Below are 19115 nucleotides of genomic sequence, written 5' to 3'. Positions count from 1 at the left end.
TTTGAGGGGTGCCTCCCACCAACTGCTGTTTTCAGATCTCGCCATAGGTTTTGGATGTGATTCAGATTTTGGTGCTTTTTATGTGTGTTGTTGTTGTCCTGCTGAAAGACTCACAACATTCAACAGAGATTCTGGTCACTGGGTTGAACATTGGATAGCAGTACTGCAGAAAAAACACATCATCCATCCATATGCCAATAACCAGATCAAGACTTTATCAGTACATTGATGTAGTGAGTGCAATAGGAATACAGTCAGCTCCTTGGTATTGGGGGTTTCAGTCCAAGTCCTGATAGACGGAGAGTCCTGATAGACGATGAGTCCTGATAGACGGAGAGTCCTGATAGACGGAGGGTCCTGATAGACGGAGGGTCCTGATAGACGGAGAGTCCTGATAGACGGAGAGTCCTGATAGACGGAGAGTCCTGATAGACGGAGGGTCCTGATAGACGGAGGGTCCTGATAGACGGAGGGTCCTGATAGACGGAGGGTCCTGATAGACGGAGGGTCCTGATAGACGGAGGGTCCTGATAGACGGAGGGTCCTGATAGGCGGAGGGTCCTGATAGGCGGAGGGTCCTGATAGGCGGAGGGTCCTGATAGACGGAGAGTCCTTATAGACGGAGAGTAGAGGTCTCCTATAGATGCAGTAAAAGCGGTCAATGGAACGCAGACTGAAGAGGATAGAAGAAATCTGATCTAACAAAGTGGATATTTGTCTAATCCGTCATGATTGATGTATTGTAACAGGTCCCCAATGTGGTTACTAAAGTCTGATTTGGATATATTTGGCTGTTTTCGCTGCATAACATGTAGAAGTTGTTTCTTTTCAGGTATAGAAGAAGTGACTGATAACTCCTTTTTGTATTAGCTGGTACTATAGCTGGCAAACAGAAATCAGTGGTGCTAGTCAATTGTTTTTAACTGCAATGCAGTTGATTGGTGACAATGACATGAACATGTGTTGGGGTTGACATCCATACAAGCATTTATACTCAGATTTTTACCTCAACATTGTGTGAAATACACATAAACAATAGCCTAAATGCAGGCTAATTTTACTGGGTGGACAATGAGAAGACTTGGGATATTTCCCCCACGCATTTCCATGGAATTTCCATTGTTACGGTCAAGTTCCATTGATGTCTTTACTGCATCTATGAGGTCAGAGGGGGAGGGTCTCCTATGTGTACATAGCCTTTACCTCAATCTGTTATTCACTCTCCTATGACCATGGTAGCACTTAGGAAGCACTGTTATCATGGGGGAAGCACTGTCATCATGGGGGAAGCACTGTTATCATTGGGGAAGTACTGTTATCATTGGGGAAGTACTGTTATCATTGGGGAAGTACTGTTATCATTGGGGACGAGCAGTTGACACTGAGGAAGGGGGAAGTACTGTTATCACTGGGGAGGAGCAATTGACACTGGGGAAGGGGGAAGTACTGTTATCACTGGGGAGGAGCAGTTGACACTGGGGAAGGGGAAGCACTGTTATCACTGGGGAGGAGCAGTTGACACTGGGGAAGGGGGAAGTACTGTTATCACTGGGGAGGAGCAGTTGACACTGGGGAAGGGGAAGCACTGTTATCACTGGGGAGGAGCAGTTGACACTGGGGAAGGGGGAAGTACTGTTATCACTGGGGAGGAGCAGTTGACACTGGGGAAGGGGGAAGTACTGTTATCACTGGGGAGGAGCAGTTGACACTGGGGAAGGGGGAAGTACTGTTATCACTGGGGAGGAGCAGTTGACACTGGGGAAGGGGGAAGTACTGTTATCACTGGGGAGGAGCAGTTGACACTGGGGAAGGGGGAAGTACTGTTATCACTGGGGAGGAGCAGTTGACACTGGGGAAGGGGGAAGTACTGTTATCACTGGGGAGGAGCAGTTGACACTGGGGAAGGGGGAAGTACTGTTATCACTGGGGAGGAGCAGTTGACACTGGGGAAGGGGGAAGCACTGTTATCACTGGGGAAGCACTGTTATCACTGGGGAGGAGCAGTTGACACTGGGGAAGGGGGAAGTACTGTTATCACTGGGGAGGAGCAGTTGACACTGGGGAAGGGGGAAGTACTGTTATCACTGGGGAGGAGCAGTTGACACTGGGGAAGGGGGGAAGCATTGCTAGCACTTGGGAAGCTCTGCTAGAGCTATTAGTAATAGCACGGTAGTCAGTGCTGCTCACTAAATTAGACCAAGTTAACTTAACTGGTCTCAGACCAAGGTTGTGTTGGATGAAGCAGAGAAACATATTTTATTTTACTCCTTTTGACTTTGCACATTTTTAAACAAAATATTTACAACAAAGCTAATCTCTGTATGTCATTGTACTGTTAGACATGTTCTGTTATTTTTTTATGTTGTGAATTTATCTTGGAAATGAACAATGAGTTGCCTAACTGCCTATATGAGCTACGGGTTCTGTGCATGAAATGTTTCAGGCCATATTCTTTTTGGGTTCATTGGTAGATGCACTGGCTTAGCATTTTCCTTGGTTTTACTTGCATGTTTCTGTTCCTACTTGTACTAATCAAACAATACGTTATGTCCTTTCTTAAACTTAAAGCCTTAATACTCTACGGTGTTGCTACTCTAGGAGGAGGGTTCCCAGCATGGTGTGAGATAGTGATTGAACAATGCTTTGACAGGCAACACATGAATTATTGTGCACAGTGTAAAGCCAAACTATCTCTCAACAAATATCCTGAAAGTAAAAGCCGAAGCCTTTTTAATGTAGCGATGCATGGTTCTATGTTTTAAACCTGACTTTACCTGTGTTTACCTGTGTTTACCTGTGTGGTTTTCTCTCTTTCTGTCACAATGCTTCCCTCAGCAAGGACAAGTTTGGAAGGTTTGCTCAGCTCTTCCCTAAATCACTCCCCCTCGTTCTACCCCTTCCTGCTATCCTTACCAGCATCATGTCCAGGAATTACTTGTATACTACTCAGTACTCACAACGTTCACAATTCAACGAACAGGCCCATCCCAAAGTGCAATTGAATCGCTGGAATAATTTTATTAGGTTAAAATAGATATAATATTTTCCCGTTTATTTCTTACAAGATAGACTTTGCAACTGTTAGTTATCTTTAGCTTGTTATTAAAAAAAGGTGAGCACCTATAGATCAACAACTAGATCATAATACATTAACGCTTTAACCATGGTCATCTTTTGGTTTCTGAGCATCAACAAAAAGTTTGTATTTTTTTAGGGTTTGAAGATCAGGCAATGGGAAAAGATAGGGCCTGGTTGAATTCACTGACACTTCATTATGCAATTCAACACTACCCTGCTCTCCTCTGCAAAATGAAAGTGTTCCCTGCATGGATCCATCACATCGTATCACTAATCTTGAATCCAGTTTTGATGATATGAGGATTTGAACATACTCTTTCTCTATATGTTTGTCGCTCTGCTGTTTTAGCTTTATTGTATTGCGAACTTCAACACTCTTATGTGTTATAGACTGACTGAATACTAAAACATAACTATTCCTGTTTTGTCAGGTAGCTGTGCATGCCCAGTGTCATATACCATACACCATCCTACCTCAAACATACACCTGCTAACCTTTTGTTGCTTCTAACAAATATATTGTAACACACAGTTCAACTATCTTCTCTCCCAGTAGGAGTATGCCCATGCACTGCTTTCTCACTAACTGCTCTCCAACCTCCCATACAGCACTCTGTCAGTGGAAATGTATTCATACTCTATCTCAGTCTCTCTCTCTCTCTGTGTCCGTCTCTCGCTCTCTCTCATACACTCACTCACTCAAAAAGTGACCAAAAAAACTACCTCATCATCCTATCAGTTTTCTGCCAAGGTTTTGTTGTTGTTGTTAGTATTATTGTTGATGCTTCTTTAGCGTTTGTCTGTGTTTTTGGCCCTCTTCATTATAGGCATGTGGTGACCCCAAAGCCAAACCATCCTATCTGATAGACAAGAACCTGGAGTCTGCTGTCAAGTTCATTGTCAGAAAATTCCCAGCGGTTGAAACACGCAACAACAATGTAAGTCTGTCTATTGCATGTATTTTCCCGATATATTCCGTGTTATTTCAGCTCATTTGAATGCTGCTTGGTATCTATATGCAGTCCTTTACCTATTGCATTACAAGGTCTGTGCAATAATGTGCATTTATTCATTGCATTAATTGTTGTAATTAGTCATTTTAATAGTAGTATTTGACTCTTTTGAGATAAAATAGGAATTGTAAATGTAAATGAAATTCCATCTGAGATCCATTATCCTATCTCTTCACTATATATGTATCAATCACATGTACATTTCCATAAATGTTATGTTCTGTATGACAATTCTATCTGTTTATAGCTAGCCTTTTTCAGTACAACTAATTCATTCTCACCATGTTTGTCTTTTCAAGTGTTTTTCCACTTGATGCTTATCTATCACCATTGGCCGGCTTTCTATTTCATTTGGACTGTTTAACTGCTTCTATGGTGTAGATGTCATGTGGTTTGCTATGTTGTACTTTTTGCTGCAGTGGTTCATGTTTTACTTGGTCTGTGTTTTTGTTTTGCATGCTTAACTTCTTGGCTTTTTTCTGGAATATTCTTTTGGTAAGTTGAAGCTCCTCAGAGTTCCTTTTTTTCTATGTTTTGCATGTCTTATTATTCTCTATGTAGCAGATTTTCATTTAATTTGTTGCTAATTATTCATATTTGTATTATCTTTCACACTCAAGTTTTTCAATACTGTTAGGTAACTGTTAATAGTTAGAATAAGTTACATTTATGGGCAAGAGACCAAGGTGTGTCCCAAATACCACCCTATTCTCATTATACTGCACTACTTTTACCTAGAGCCCTATGGTCCTTGGTCAAAAGAAGCACACTACATAGGGAATAGGGTGCCATTTGGGATCTGCCATTTTACTGAAGTTGCTGGGAAATGATTGACAACACAGCTCTTAGCTCCCTCAGTAGATGCCTACTGGAGAACTTATTTGTATTGCTTTTAATATTTTTAACGAATGTATCTTATTAACACTTTGTTCTAGCTAGCTATTTGTGTAGGTAGCTATTTTGGCTTGTGAGAGGCTATCATTGGTTAAATAAAGCCCCCATTGTGACAGTGCTAAAAATGCAGTCATGTTATCGAAGGCGACATGTGTTTTTGGTTAGAGCTCTACAGTTTAGCGTTGTCAAAATGTCACCCTGACACATTGTGTGATGTCCTTGGTAGTATTTCTCAGGATATCTAGTTATTCTAACAAGTTGAGACCACTCACTGCTCTACCAAACATGAACTAGCAAACACAGATGTCAAAGTCACGATAAAGTATACAATGTTTGAACTCTTATGCCAGATTCCGTCAGCCTATTTGACTGTGCTCATTGTTCCATAGCATCCATGCATTGAACCTTTGTGTGTCCTATGTTTAACTTTAGAGCACCTTTTTGTTACAATCATGTATTTTTTTTCTACAGCAACAGCTTGCACAACTACAAAAAGAGAAGTCTGAAATCCTTAAGAATCTAGCGTTGTATTACTTCACATTCGTAGATGTGATGGAGTTTAAGGTATGTGCAACTTGAGCATCCTTCAATGTAGTGAAAATAGAGAAGAGGTTTTAAGATCCGTTGTCAAATAAGCAGTAGCAGGAGCATAATATGACTGTCTTGATACCAATGTACAGTACTTTATATACATGTGTATTGATAATCCATCACAAATCAGTTACACTTATCAAGGTACTATACTGTGAAATGTATATAAATACTGTTTTCTTTCTCTGCTTCCAGGACCATGTCTGTGAGCTGCTGAACACTATCGATGCTTGCCAAGTATTCTTTGATATTGTAAGACACATGTATTGTATAAATACATGTAATTACAGAATGCTTTTGGTTATTCCTCCAAGATTATATCTCAAAGATGTTATGTTTTTACTTGGATTAGATAAGTATGCTGACTCTTAAGGGATCGGTCTAGAACTAATTTTGTTCCCATATCTTTCTACAGACTGTAAACTTTGACCTGACCAAAAACTACCTTGACTTAGTAGTGACCTACACTAACCTAATGATGCTACTGTCTCGGATTGAAGAGAGGAAAGCTATCATTGGCCTCTACAACTATGCCCATGAAATGACACATGGATCAAGGTAAAACAATATTAATGTTCAAATAAGTGAAGCTTAAAGCTTTTATACGAACAGTGGCATTATATTCAAATGGCATAGTATTATAGGGAAAATGTGATGCATGACTAAAACACTCTTTTGTATTGTTGATTCGGACTTCGAAATCCCTTAGAACTAGAAATATCAACAACATTGTTGTATGTTTGTTCCCCATCTAGTGATCGAGAGTACCCTAGGCTGGGACAGATGATCGTTGACTACGAGAACCCCCTGAAAAAGATGATGGAGGAGTTTGTTCCACATGGGAAGGTGAATAGTGTCACCTATATCTCAACATGTTATGTTCTTGTCCTGAGCACTGACGATGATAACACATTTTTTGCTTACACTGTGTTATAACTTGAGCCATGTTTATAAATGCTTATATTGTTTTTAAATGTTTACTAATAATAAAATACATATGTGTTAATAGTTGATTAATGCTTGTTCATGAAAGTTAATATAAACTGTCCTAAATCGATCTCTCCCTCCCCTGTAGTCGTTGTCAGACGCCCTGCTCTCCCTCCAGATGGTGTACCCCAGGAGAAACCTGTCTGCTGACCAGTGGAGGAACGCCCAGCTACTCAGTCTCATCAGTGCTCCTAGCACCATGCTCAACCCAGCCCAGTCAGACACAGTGAGTTACCGTGCTCAACCCAGCCCAGTCAGACACAGTGAGGGTGAGTGCAGTAATGTGATCTCTCCAGGAGTTGAACCCATGACTACAGTGTTGCTAGTGCCATACTTAAGCCACACAGTACCATCAATACACTGCCTGCCTATAGAAAGTCTACAGCCCCTTGGATTACTTCATATGTTATTGTGTTACATAGAGGGATTAAAATTGTAATTTTCTGTCAACGATATACACAAAATATTGTAATGTCAAAGTGGAAGAAAAATGCAATTTTTATTTTATTTTAGCTTAATGAAAAATAAAACACTAATATTTTGATTAGATAACTATTCACCCCACTGAGTCAATACATGTTAGAAACACCTTTGGCAGAGATAACAGCTGTGTCTTCTTGGGAAAGTCCCATAAGAGCTTTGCACAAGTATTGTGCAATATTTGCCCAGTATTATTTTCAAAATTCTTCAAGATCTGTCAAGGATCATAGCTATACAATAATTTTCAAGTCTTGCCATAGATTTTCTAGCAGATTTAAGTCAAAACTGTAATTTGGCCTCAGGAACATTCCCTGTCTTCTTGGTAAGCAACTCCAGTGTAGATTTAGCTTTGTGATGTAGATTGTCCTGCTAAAAGGTGAATTCCTTTCCCGGTGTCTGGTGTAAAGCCGGCTGAAGCAGGTTTTCCTCTAGGATTTTTTGGGGCAGTATTACTTTAGTGCCTTGTTGCATACAAGATGCATGTTTTGGAATATTTGTATTCTGTATATTTGTATTCTTCTTTTCACTGTCATTTAGATCATTATTGTGGAATTACTACAATGTTGTTAAACCATTCTCAGTGTTCTCCCATCACAGCCATTGAACTCTGTAGCTGTTTTAAAAATCACCAATGGCCTCATGATAACATCCCTGAGCAGTTTCCTTCCTGTCCTGCAGCTCAGTTCAGAAGGATGACTGTATCTTTGATGTCTGTGTACTTTAATACATCATCCACATAATTATTAACTTGACCATTCTTAAAGAGATATTCAATGTCTGATTTGTTTTTTTTACCCATCTACCAATCACTGCCCTTCTTTGAGGCTTTTGAAACTCCCTGGTCTTTGTAGTTGAATCTGTGCTTGAAATTCAATACTTTAACTGAGGGACCTTACAGATGTATGGTCCAGAAGAAGGGGTAGTCATTCAAAAATCATGTGAACCCGTATTATTTCACACAGTGTGAGTACAAATACCTTATTTATGTGATTTGTTAAGTCACATTTTACTTCTGAACTAATTCAGGCTTGTCAGAACAAAGGGGGTGAGTACTTATGTAACAGCTACAGTACCAGTCAAAAGTTTGGACACCTACTCATTCAAGGATTTGTCTTTTTTTGACTATTTTCTACATTGTAATGGTGAAGACATCAAAACTATGAAATTACACATATGTAATCATGTAGTAACCAAAAAAGTGTTAAACAAATCAAAATATATTTTAGATTTGAGATTCTTAGTAGCCACCGTTTGCCTTGATGACAGCTTTGCACACGCTTGGCATTCTCTCAACCAGCTTCATGAGGTAGTCACCTGAAATGCATTTCAATTAACAGGTGTGCCTTGTTAGAAGTTAATGTGTGGAATTTCTTTCCTTCTTAATGCGTTTGAGCCAATCACTTGTGTTGTGGCAAGGTAGGGGTGGTATACAGAAGATAGAGAAACAACAGTCTGTCATTACTTTAAGGAATGAAGGTCAGGCAATATGGAACATTTCAAGAACTTTGAAAGTTTCTTAATGTTCAGTGGCAAAAACCATCAAGTGCAATGATGAAACTGGCTCTCATGAGGACCCACCACAGGAAAGGAAGACCCAGAGTTACCTCTGCTGCAGAGGATACGTTCATTAGAGTTACCAGCCTCAGAAATTGCAGTCCAAATAAATTCTTCACAGAGTTCAAGTAACAGACACATCTCAACATCGCTTGTTCAGAGGACACTGCTTGAATCAGGCCTTCATGGTTGAATTGCTGCAAATAAACCACAGCTCCAACCGCCATGTCTTTGTGAGATGCAGAGTAGGTGAACAGATGATCTCTGCATGTGTGGTTCCCACCGTGAAGCATGGAGGAGGAGGTGTGATGGTGCGGGGGTGCTTTGCTGGTGACACTGTCTGTGATTTATTTAGAATTCAAGGCACACTTAACCAGCATGGCTACCACAGCATTCTGCAGTGATACGCCATCCCATCTGGTTTGCACTTAGTGGGACTATCGTTTTTTTTGTCAACAGGACAATGACCCAACACACCTCCAGGCTGTGTGAGGGCTATTTGACCAAGAAGAGTGATGCAGTGCTCCGTCAGATGACCTGGCCTCCGCAATCATCCAACCTCAACCCAATTGAGATGGTTTGGGATGAGTTGGACTGCAGAGTGAAGAAAAAGCAGCCAACAAGTGCTCAACATATGTTGGAACTCCTTCAAGACTGTTGGAAAAATATTCCTCATGAAGCTGGTTGAGCGAATGCCAAGAGTGTGCAAAGCCATCATCAAGGCAAGGGGTGGCTACTTTGAATAATCTCAAATATAAAATAGATTTTGATTTTGTTTCACACTTTTTGTTTTGGTTACTACGTGATTCCATATGTGTTTTTCTGTAGTTTTAATGTCTTCACTATTTTTCTACAATGTAGAAAATAGTAAAAATAAGGGGGAAAACTTGAATGAGTAGGTGTGTTAACTTTTGACTGGTTCTGTGTATTTTAGTTGTTTCATTTGTAGAATTTTCTTTTCACTTTGAAATTATGGAATATTTTGTGTGGATCAAAAATGAAAATGAAATCTATTTAAATCCCTCTTTGAAATGCAACAAAATATGAAAAAAGTTCAATGGTGTAGACTCTACGGGCACTGTAGATCTCCAATCACACCGTTTCCTGCTCACAGCCACATGCATTGACCTATGATTCTGTTTCTTCTAGATGCCCTGTGAATACTTGTCCCTGGACGCCATGGAGAAGTGGATAGTATGTAAGTGTTTGTTGAGTACAGTCTGACCTAATTGATTTGATAGGTTTATACCATTGGAGGGAATGGGGAGCATGATCATTTTTAAAATTGTAATTCATGGTTCAGGTACAGGTGCATTTAACATCAATGTGCATATCTAAAAGCATAACACTTTAAAACACAGGTAAAATTATAAATCAGTCTAAAGATTCTTATTCCCTATTTGTTTTGAATGTTTCGCAATCTTATTTCTGTGCATCGAACTCTCTCTGTCCTTGTGTTTGTGTGTCAGTTGGCTTCATCCTGTGTCATGGGGTCTTGAACAGCGACCAGGCAGCTCTGAGCCTGTGGAAGTTGGCTCTTCAGAGCAGCACCTGCCTCTGTCTCTTCAGAGACGAGGTGTTCCACATCCACAAGGCTGCTGAGGACCTCTTCATCAACATCCGCGGGTGAGGGATCACACATTAACAGTTTTCCTGGACTCAGATTAAGCGTCGCCCTGGACTGAAAAGCATGCTCAAGTTTAAGAATATACCCAGGCATTTTAAGTGTGTATGAGTAAATTAACTATTCTTCCTTTTCATTTCACAGCTACAATAAGCGTGTGAATGACATCAAAGAGTGCAAAGAACAAGCTCTGTCACATGCGTAAGAGCCCCACAAATGTATCTCATTGACGGTTTAGGATGCAATTCAGCACAGAGATTTTAAATGGTATTTGCCACACTATCCTCTCAGAATGTGATTGTTTGTTTTGTAACAGAGGCTTGATGCACAGAGAAAGACGCAAGTTCTTGAGATCTGCCCTGAAGGAGCTGGCCACAGTCCTATCTGACCAGCCAGGATTACTGGGCCCTAAGGTACTGCACCACTGCTCTTTCATCACGGCACCATTTAGACAGTTTTGAAATCAGAAGGGGATACAGGCCGGTGGGAGAAACAGTGGGAAGGGTGGACACAGGGATTGAACCCCAGTCTCAGTTAGGGAGATTTGTATATGTGGCTTTTGCCGGGAGTGTTGCCACTCAACCACAGCTCTGCACCTGCGCTACTGCTCTCTAGTTGGACTAACACTATAGGCACTCTAGTTGTGTTAACATGATAATGCTAGTTGGACTACAGTGGAGGCTGCTGAGGGGAGGACGGCTCATAATAATGTCTGGAACTGAGTAAATGGAATGGCATCTAACACTTGGAAACCATGTGTTAGATGTATTTGATATCATTCCGCTCCAGCCAATACCACGAGCCCGTCCTCCCCAATTAAGGTGCCACCACCTCCTGTGTTGGACTAACACTATACACTCGTTGTGTTAACATGATAATGCTAGTTGGACTGACACTATAGGCACTCTAGTTGTGTTAACATGATAATGCTAGTTGAACGAGCACTATAGTATAAGCACTCTAGTTGTGTTGACATGATAATGCTAGTTGAACGAGCACTATAGTATAAGCACTCTAGTTGTGTTCACATGATAATGCTAGTTGAACGAGCACTATAGTATAAGCACTCTAGTTGTGTTGACATGATAATGCTAGTTGAACGAGCACTATAGTATAAGCACTCTAGTTGTGTTCACATGATAATGCTAGTTGAACGAGCACTATAGTATAAGCACTCTAGTTGTGTTCACATGATAATGCTAGTTGAACGAGCACTATAGTATAAGCACTCTAGTTGTGTTGACATGATAATGCTAGTTGGACTAACTTTAAAGTGGTCAGAGGATTGGGATTCAAATCCTGAATGACCTGTTTAGATCCAGTAGTCCTTACACTCTCTAAGTGGGCTGTCGTGTCTAATTGATGGGTGATATTAACTATAAAACCTGACTCCTGTCCTCTGCCTAGGCCCTGTTTGTATTTATGGCTCTGTCGTTCGCTCGGGATGAGATCATTTGGCTGCTACGACATGCAGACAACATCCAGAAGAAGAGCACAGATGACTTTATTGACAAGTAAGACATCCTACTGACTCAACTTGTAACTATGGAATGTAGTGGCCATGTGTGAAAATGCATCTTCGTGACACGTTTTTCTCTTACTTGACTGCCATCAGGAGGCTAAAAGTGCTATGTTTCAAAGATTTTTGAATAAAATTACCCTTTAAGGAAAGCTGTGGTGTGTAGGAGTATTGAGCATACTAATGAAGTTTAGGTCTTCTATTCTCTTATACTAAATAAATATAATACGCAATATGCAACAATTTCAATTCAATGGACATTCGTGCAGTCAACATGCCAATTGCACGCTCCCTCAACTTGAGACATCTGTGGCATTGTGTTCTATGACAAAACTGCACATTTTAGAGTGGCCTTTTATAGTCCCCAGCACAAGGTGCACCTGGGTAATGATCATGCTGTTTAATCAGCTTCTTGATATGCCACACCTGTCAGGTGGATGGATTATTTTGGCAAAGGAGAAATGCTCACGAAAAGGGATGTAAAGACATTTGTGCACAAAATTTAAGAGAAATAAGATTTGTGTATATCGAAAGTTTCTGGGATCTTTTATTTCAGCTAATCAAACATGGGACCAACAATTTACATTTTGCGTTTATGTTTTGTATAGATAATTTTTGCTTTTCTATGTCCTCAGGCACATTGCAGAGCTGATCTTCTACATGGAGGAGCTGAGGGCTCATGTGAGGAAGTATGGTCCTGTCATGCAGAGGTACTATGTCCAGTACCTGTCTGGCTTCGATGCCGTGGTGCTCAACGAGCTAGTACAGGTAAGACTGCTAGCTGAAGCTCTCATGGGCTCCCTCTCAAATGGTACGTTAGATTTTGGTACGTTAGATTTATTCTAGTATGCATTCAATTGTTTTTTTCGTCATCAATCTACACACAATACCACACACATAATGACGAGGCATAAATCTTTTTTATTTAAATATCACATTTACTTAAGTATTCGGACCCTTTACTCAGTATTTTGTTGAAGGATTGTTGGTAGTGATTACAGCCTCGTGTCTTTTTAGGTATGACGCTACAAGCTTGACACACCTGTATTTGTGGAGTTTCTCCCATTCTTATCTGCAGATCTTCTCAAGCTCTGTCAGGTTGGATGGGGAGCGTCGCTGCACAGCTATTTTCAGGTCTCTCCAAAGATGCTCGATCGGGTTCAATTCCGGGCTCTGGCTGGGCCACTCAAGGACATTCAGAGATGTTCCAAAGCTACTCCTGCGTTGTCTTTGCTTAGGGTCGTTGTCTTGTTGGAAGGGGAACCTTCGCCCCCGGTCTGAGGTCCTGAGCTCTCTGGAGCAGGTTTTCATCAAGGATCTCTCTGTACTTTGCTCCGTTCATCTTTTCCTCGATCCTGGCTGGTTTCCCGGTCCCTGTCGCTGAAAAACATCCCCAACAGCATGATGCTGCTACCCCCATGCTTCACCGTGAGGATGATGCCAGGTTTGATTTCAGGCTAGATAATCTTGTTTCTCACGGTCTGAGAGTCCTTTAGGTACCTTTTGGAAAACTCCAAATTGGCTGTCATGTGCCTTTTACTGAGAAGTGGCTTCCATCTGGCCACTCTACCATAAAGGCCTGATTGGTGGAGTGCTACATAGATGGTTGTTCTTCTGGAAGGTTCTCCCATCTCCACAGAGCAACTCTGGAGCTCTGCCAGAGTGACCATCGGGTTCTTAGTCACCTCCCTGGCCAATGCCCTTCTCCCCTGATTGCTCAGTCTTGGTGGTTCCAAACTTCTTACATTTAAGAATGATGGAGGCCACTGTTTTTTGGGGGACCTTCAATGCTGCCTTTCTAAATAATGTCCAATCATTTGAATTTACCACAGGTGGACTCCAAGTTGTAGAAACATCTTAAGTATGGTCAATGGAAACAGGACACACCTGAGCTAAATTTCAAGTCTCATAGCAAAGGGCCTGAATAATTTCAGTTTTTTTATTTTTAATACATTTGCAAAAATGTCTTAACCTGTGTCACTTTGTCGTTATGGGCTATTGTGTGTAGATTGAGGATTTAAATTTTAATTGAATCCATTTTAGAATAAGGCTAACGTATCAAAATGTGAAGGGTCTGAATTATTTCCGAATGCACTGTAGATATTGCACTAGATATGACCATGGTCCATGGGGCCCAGGTTAAAAGTAGTTTACTATGAAGGGATTAGGATGCCATTTCAGAGGAACTCATTGTCAATGTTCTCCCCTTGGTTTCATAATATCTTAGTATTTATGATCTAGGGTATGACTGATGATCCAGTGTACTGTAGTCTGTTGTATGCAGGTTTCTATTTTGAAGGAAAACAACAGAGCTGACCACTAGATGGAGATCAAGTATTTTTTTATAATTTTTTTTGCTTGGACATGTCTTGCTCTCTGATATGCGGTGTGAATTCCAACTTTAAACAGTGTCTAACTGAGGCCCTGTCCTCTCCTCATTTTCCTCTCCTCTAGAATCTGTCTGTCTGTCCTGAGGATGAGTCCATTATCATGTCCTCCTTCGTCAACACCATGACCTCCCTCGGCGTCAAACAAGGTATTCAACCTAACACGGCCTGCCACTCATATTACAGAAATATCATCAACAATAAACAGTTTCTCATTGAGACTGTTGTTGATAACACAGTTCAATCCATCCTGTTGCTGTACAGTAAATAGTCCAGGTTAGGAAATGTCTACTTGATCATGCTTAATTGTTTTTTATCTAGCCATGTTAGTCTTGAGCACTAAAAGCCATTGTCTGTTGTTTTGGTAATGGCTGAGTGAAGGACAGATGAAAGGAGGGAGGACAGATGGTGAGCAGAGTAGGAGCCCGCGCTGCTCTCCACGTCTCCCCTACTCTGTCCTCCCTCCTTCCTTGTCATGTTGATCCCATATCTGAGTGAATTGTCTCTGTCGGTGTTACAGTGGAAGACGGGGACGTGTTTGATTTCAGGGGCATGAGGCTGGACTGGTTCAGATTGCAGGTAAGAAGCCATCAGGAAAATGAGACCAGCTTTGCGGCTGGAGCTGGGAGGCAGACGTGGGTTCAAATAGTGTTTGAAATCCTTTCACAATACTTTATGTCTGCTCAATTGAGCTTGCTTGGTGCAATGGAACAACTATATAATAGTCTCAAAAGTGTCAAACCCAGCCCATCTGGCACTCCAAGCAGGCTATAGCAAAGGCCTAAAGTATTTTGAAAGATTTTGAATATGATTTGAACCCAGGTCTGGCTGAGAGGCCACTGTATTCTGTGTGTGTGTCGTAATTAGCACTCATAATTAGCCAGTAATGAGAGAGCAGTGTTTAGCATGCTACACTACTCCAGTTACCCTACTCCTGTCTTACTTTCCTATCTGGAAGCCAGTGTGTGTGTTGGTTGGGGGGGGGGGGAATATATAACTGATATAGGACAGTTTAGTATTTTAGAGCGTAATGAATAAGAGGGGGGACCTGTTCCTAGATCCACACTCCTACTCTAAGACACTTTGTGAATACAGGCCCAGTGTACCTGTGTACCTGTGTGAGAAGCCCCACTGCACATTAATTTAACAGACTAGTAATAGATAATATGGCCTGAGATACTGTGAGGAGGACACCGTCAAGACATCTGTTTTCTTTTCTTATTCATGTGCATGATGTACATGTTATTTGAAGTGATGAAAAATAAATGTCCATGTTCTCAGGGAAAATAACTTCTGGATATTGGAAGATAGATTCTGGGCCCCATTCCTTGACCATTTCTTTAAAATGAATTTGGAATGAATTGACAATAAATATTCTTCTTTGAAACAGTGTTTGTTTAAGAATCGTTGCACGTCTGTCCCAAATAAATCGCAACTCACCCCAGAAAAGAGAGATGGCATATTATTTTCAAGTGTGGTTGAGTTGAGCTCTCTCGCTCTCTCGCTTTCTTTCTCTCTCTCAATCACGCTTGACTCCTCAGTACTCTGCTGAGATCAACACAACCATCCCTGCTGTCAGGGACCCACATCACTCCCCCTGACCCGTTGGTCGGCTCGCCGTTTCGCTGCCTTCCGATTCGCCCAGCCCTCAACTCAGATGGATTTTTCAGTGTGCGTCCCAAATGGCGCCCTGTTCACATTACTTTTGACCAGTGCCTTACGCGTTAGGTCTTTAGGCCCTAGTCAAAAGTAGTGCACTACATAGGGAATTGGGTGCATTTGTGACGTACGGTCCCACTCAACTCCCTCTGAGATGTTTGATCTTAGCTCAGGGCCTCGGCAAGAAATTCTTCAACTCGGAAAAGTTTCTCAGTTTAGTCAGCAGGCAAGGGGAAAAGAGAAAAGCTTCCATGCGTGGAATGGGGACTGTTTTCCCAACACAGCTGAACAACTATTTTCTCAAGTCTCATGGTTTTTCTACTGACTGCGCTACACCCTTCACAGCCAGCCTCTTAACACTATGATAGCAAAAACAGAACTGCTCAGATTACAAGAAGCAGGATGTTGGTTTATTCACTGTGTTTTTGCGTTTAGTGTTTGCCAGGGTCAAAGCAAATCCCGAAAGTATTTTAAACATTATGTACAAGAACAGCTATACTGTATCCACAGTATATGCCTATACCTACATATTTAGGTGTCACTGTAATCCCTAAAAATAGATGGTTGTAAATAAGAATGTGTCAGCGAATAATCCTAGTTTATCAAGATGGCCCTGAAAGCTTCATGTTTGGATCAGAACCTAAACCTGTCTCTTCCACAAGCATCAAGAACACTGCTTCTAAAGGTTCTACCACATGTGCTCTCTTCTCCTCCGAGCTGCTTGTCAACCACAACCCACAAGCCATGTGAGCGGTTACAGCACACAGACCTTGTCATAAGCCATATCAATGTTCTTTCTATCTATCAAGTACTTTTCTTAATTTTCTTAAAATGTCTCAGTTTTATTTAGGAAACTCTTGTTGTTTGTCTGGTCCATTAAGTGAACATGTTGGATGAGAAACACAAGCTGCCATTACCACAGTAAGGTCATGTTAGTGATTGTAATCTAAACTGAGTCTTGCGTCGTGTCATGATCTAACTCCAACTAGCAGATGTTGGTTGAGCCACAGTTGGACTGGATTGAGGGAAGAGAAAGCCTAACCCTCTCTCTTTCTTTCTCTCTTTCTCTGTTTTTCTCTTGTCATGTCTCTTCTCCACAGTGCTGTTTTCTAATGTGGTTCTGACAATGGCACCATGAACATCATGCAACAGCACTTTAACGTTTCGAAATAGGCCTTGAATTCCAATCATCTTTAAGCTTTCCCCTTGCCTAATTTTTCAATATATAATCCTTGCTCGGACGTTTTAACAACGGTTGTGTGAGTTTAGCACCTGCTAAATGTCTTTGTGGCTGTGGTACCAGGTTGGCATCGAATGTTCTTTAAGTTGGCAGGCATTTTAGAGATGTTGAGACCCAGTGGAACATGTTCGAGTCAACACTTTCGCTGCATTTTCTCACACTTGTGTAGCTCACGATGACTTCTTTCCAAAAAGTATGCTTTTATTTTTGGATTCTCAGATTGATTCTCTAAGGCCTAGTTGTACCCTGGTAACGCAGATGTTTCACTGCTCTTGTTGTGTTGCCCAAATTACACCCTATTCCCTACATATTGCGCCATAGGGCTCTGGTCAAAAGAAGTGCACTATGTGAGAAGGGTGCCATTTGGGACACAGTTTCAGACCTGTAGCCATTTTCCTTCTGACGATCTCGACGATCAAAGAAAGCATTGTCTTGAACTCTGCAAAGACACCAGAGAGAATCTGTTTTGCATACAGTCTTGGTTTGATACCATATGCTTTGGGAGGAAATTGTGTTATTTGGCTATTGTCAGTATCAGCGGTATCAAGTTAACACGGACGTCTTCCCAGAAATCTTTCCTTAGATGTTAATGATATGGTAACTCATCCAACCACACTTTTCCTTCCAGACTCCCACTGACTTCCAAATTCAAATCGAATCAGCTTTTTCTTTAATTCCTAGGAAATAGGGAGTTTTTGGGAAAGTGGCAAAGGAACGCTACTAACAGGAAAATTATTCTTTAAAAGATTTCAAACTGCATGATACCAAAAATCTGTTGATTTGATATATTTGACAAATAAAATAGATATGAAGCCGCTTCAGCTGTAGGCAACATTGCATACAGTACCAGTCAAAAGTGTGGACACCTACTCATTAAAGGGTTTTTTCTTTCTTTTTACTATTTAATAATAGTGAAGACATCAAAACTATGAAATAACACATATGGAATCATATAGTAACCAAAAAAGTGTTAAACAAATGGAAATTCTTCAAAGTAGCCACTGTTTGCCTTAATGACAGCTTTGCACACTCTTGGCGTTCTCTCAATCCTCTTCATGAGGTAGTCACCTGGAATGCATTTCAATTAACAGGTATGCCTTGTTAATTTGTGGAATTTCTTACCTTAATGCGTTTGAGCCAATCAGTTGTGTTGTGACAAGGTAGGGGTGGTATACAGAAGATAGCCCTATTTGGTAAAATACCAAGTCCATATAATGGCAAGAACAGCTCTGATAAGCAAAGAGAAACAGAATACAGAACATTTCAAGAACTTTGAAAGTTTTTTCAAGTGCAGTCGCAAAAACCATCAAGCACTATTATGAAACTGTCTCTCATGAGGACCTCCACAGGAAAGGAAGACCCAGAGTTACCTCTGCTGCAGAGGATAAGTTCATTAGAGTTAGCTGCACCTCAGATTGCAACCCAAATAAATGCTTCACAGAGTTCAAGTAACAAACCCATCTCAACATCAACTGTTCATAGGAGACTGCGTGAATCAGGCCTTCATGGTCGAATTGCTGCAAAGTAACCACTACTAAAGGACACCAATAAGAAGAAGTGACTTGCTTGGGCCAAGAAACACAAGCAATGGACATTCGACCGGTGGAAATCTGTCCTTTGGTCTGATGAGTACAAAATGTTTGGTTATAACCGCCGTGTCTTTGTGTGATGCAGAGTAGGTGAATTAATGATCTCCGCATGTGTGGTTCCCACCATGAAGCATGGAGGAGGAGGTGTGATGGTGGGGGTGCTTTGCTGGTGACACTTATGCTTTGCTGGTGACACTGGTGACATTTATTTATAATTCAAGGCATATTTAACCAAAATGGCTACCACATCATTCTGCAGTGATACGCCATCCCATCTGGTTTGCGCTTAGTGGGACTATCATTTGTTTTTCAACAGGACAATGACCCAAAACAAAGCTACAGGCTGTGTGAAGGCTATTTGACCAAGAAGGAGAGTGGTGGAGTGCTGCATCAGATGTCCTGGTCTCCACAATCACCCGGCCTCAACCCAATTGAGATGGTTTGGGATGAGTTGGACTGCAGCGTGAAGGAAAAGCAGCCAAAAAGTGATCAGCATATGT

General features: G+C 41.2%; 1 protein-coding gene across 8 annotated transcripts in view; it reads left to right on the top strand.

Annotated features, from left to right (window-relative positions):
- LOC110501754 (nck-associated protein 1) overlaps positions 1-19115 on the top strand; it is a 67792-nt gene that overhangs the window by 4798 nt on the left and 43879 nt on the right. For 2 of the 8 annotated variants that reach the window (XM_036959114.1, XM_036959113.1), the window contains exons 2-16: positions 2836-2853; positions 3906-4016; positions 5457-5549; positions 5772-5828; positions 5992-6134; positions 6332-6422; positions 6652-6789; positions 9747-9795; positions 10067-10223; positions 10366-10422; positions 10538-10634; positions 11629-11735; positions 12376-12508; positions 14195-14275; positions 14638-14706. In XM_036959114.1, the coding sequence (XP_036815009.1) occupies positions 2836-2853; positions 3906-4016; positions 5457-5549; positions 5772-5828; positions 5992-6134; positions 6332-6422; positions 6652-6789; positions 9747-9795; positions 10067-10223; positions 10366-10422; positions 10538-10634; positions 11629-11735; positions 12376-12508; positions 14195-14275; positions 14638-14706 (1401 nt within the window). Of the gene's footprint in view, positions 1-2835; positions 2854-3905; positions 4017-5456; positions 5550-5771; positions 5829-5991; positions 6135-6331; positions 6423-6651; positions 6790-9746; positions 9796-10066; positions 10224-10365; positions 10423-10537; positions 10635-11628; positions 11736-12375; positions 12509-14194; positions 14277-14637; positions 14707-19115 lie in introns of all 8 variants that reach the window. The other 6 variants (XM_036959115.1, XM_036959116.1, XM_036959118.1 and 3 more) reach the window with 6 other exon arrangements.

Source organism: Oncorhynchus mykiss, chromosome 22 (genome assembly GCF_013265735.2).
Source record: "Oncorhynchus mykiss isolate Arlee chromosome 22, USDA_OmykA_1.1, whole genome shotgun sequence".
Taxonomy (NCBI): domain Eukaryota; kingdom Metazoa; phylum Chordata; class Actinopteri; order Salmoniformes; family Salmonidae; genus Oncorhynchus; species Oncorhynchus mykiss.
The sequence above is the reverse complement of the archived record's forward strand: the minus strand, read 5'-3'. Positions and strand labels throughout refer to the sequence as shown.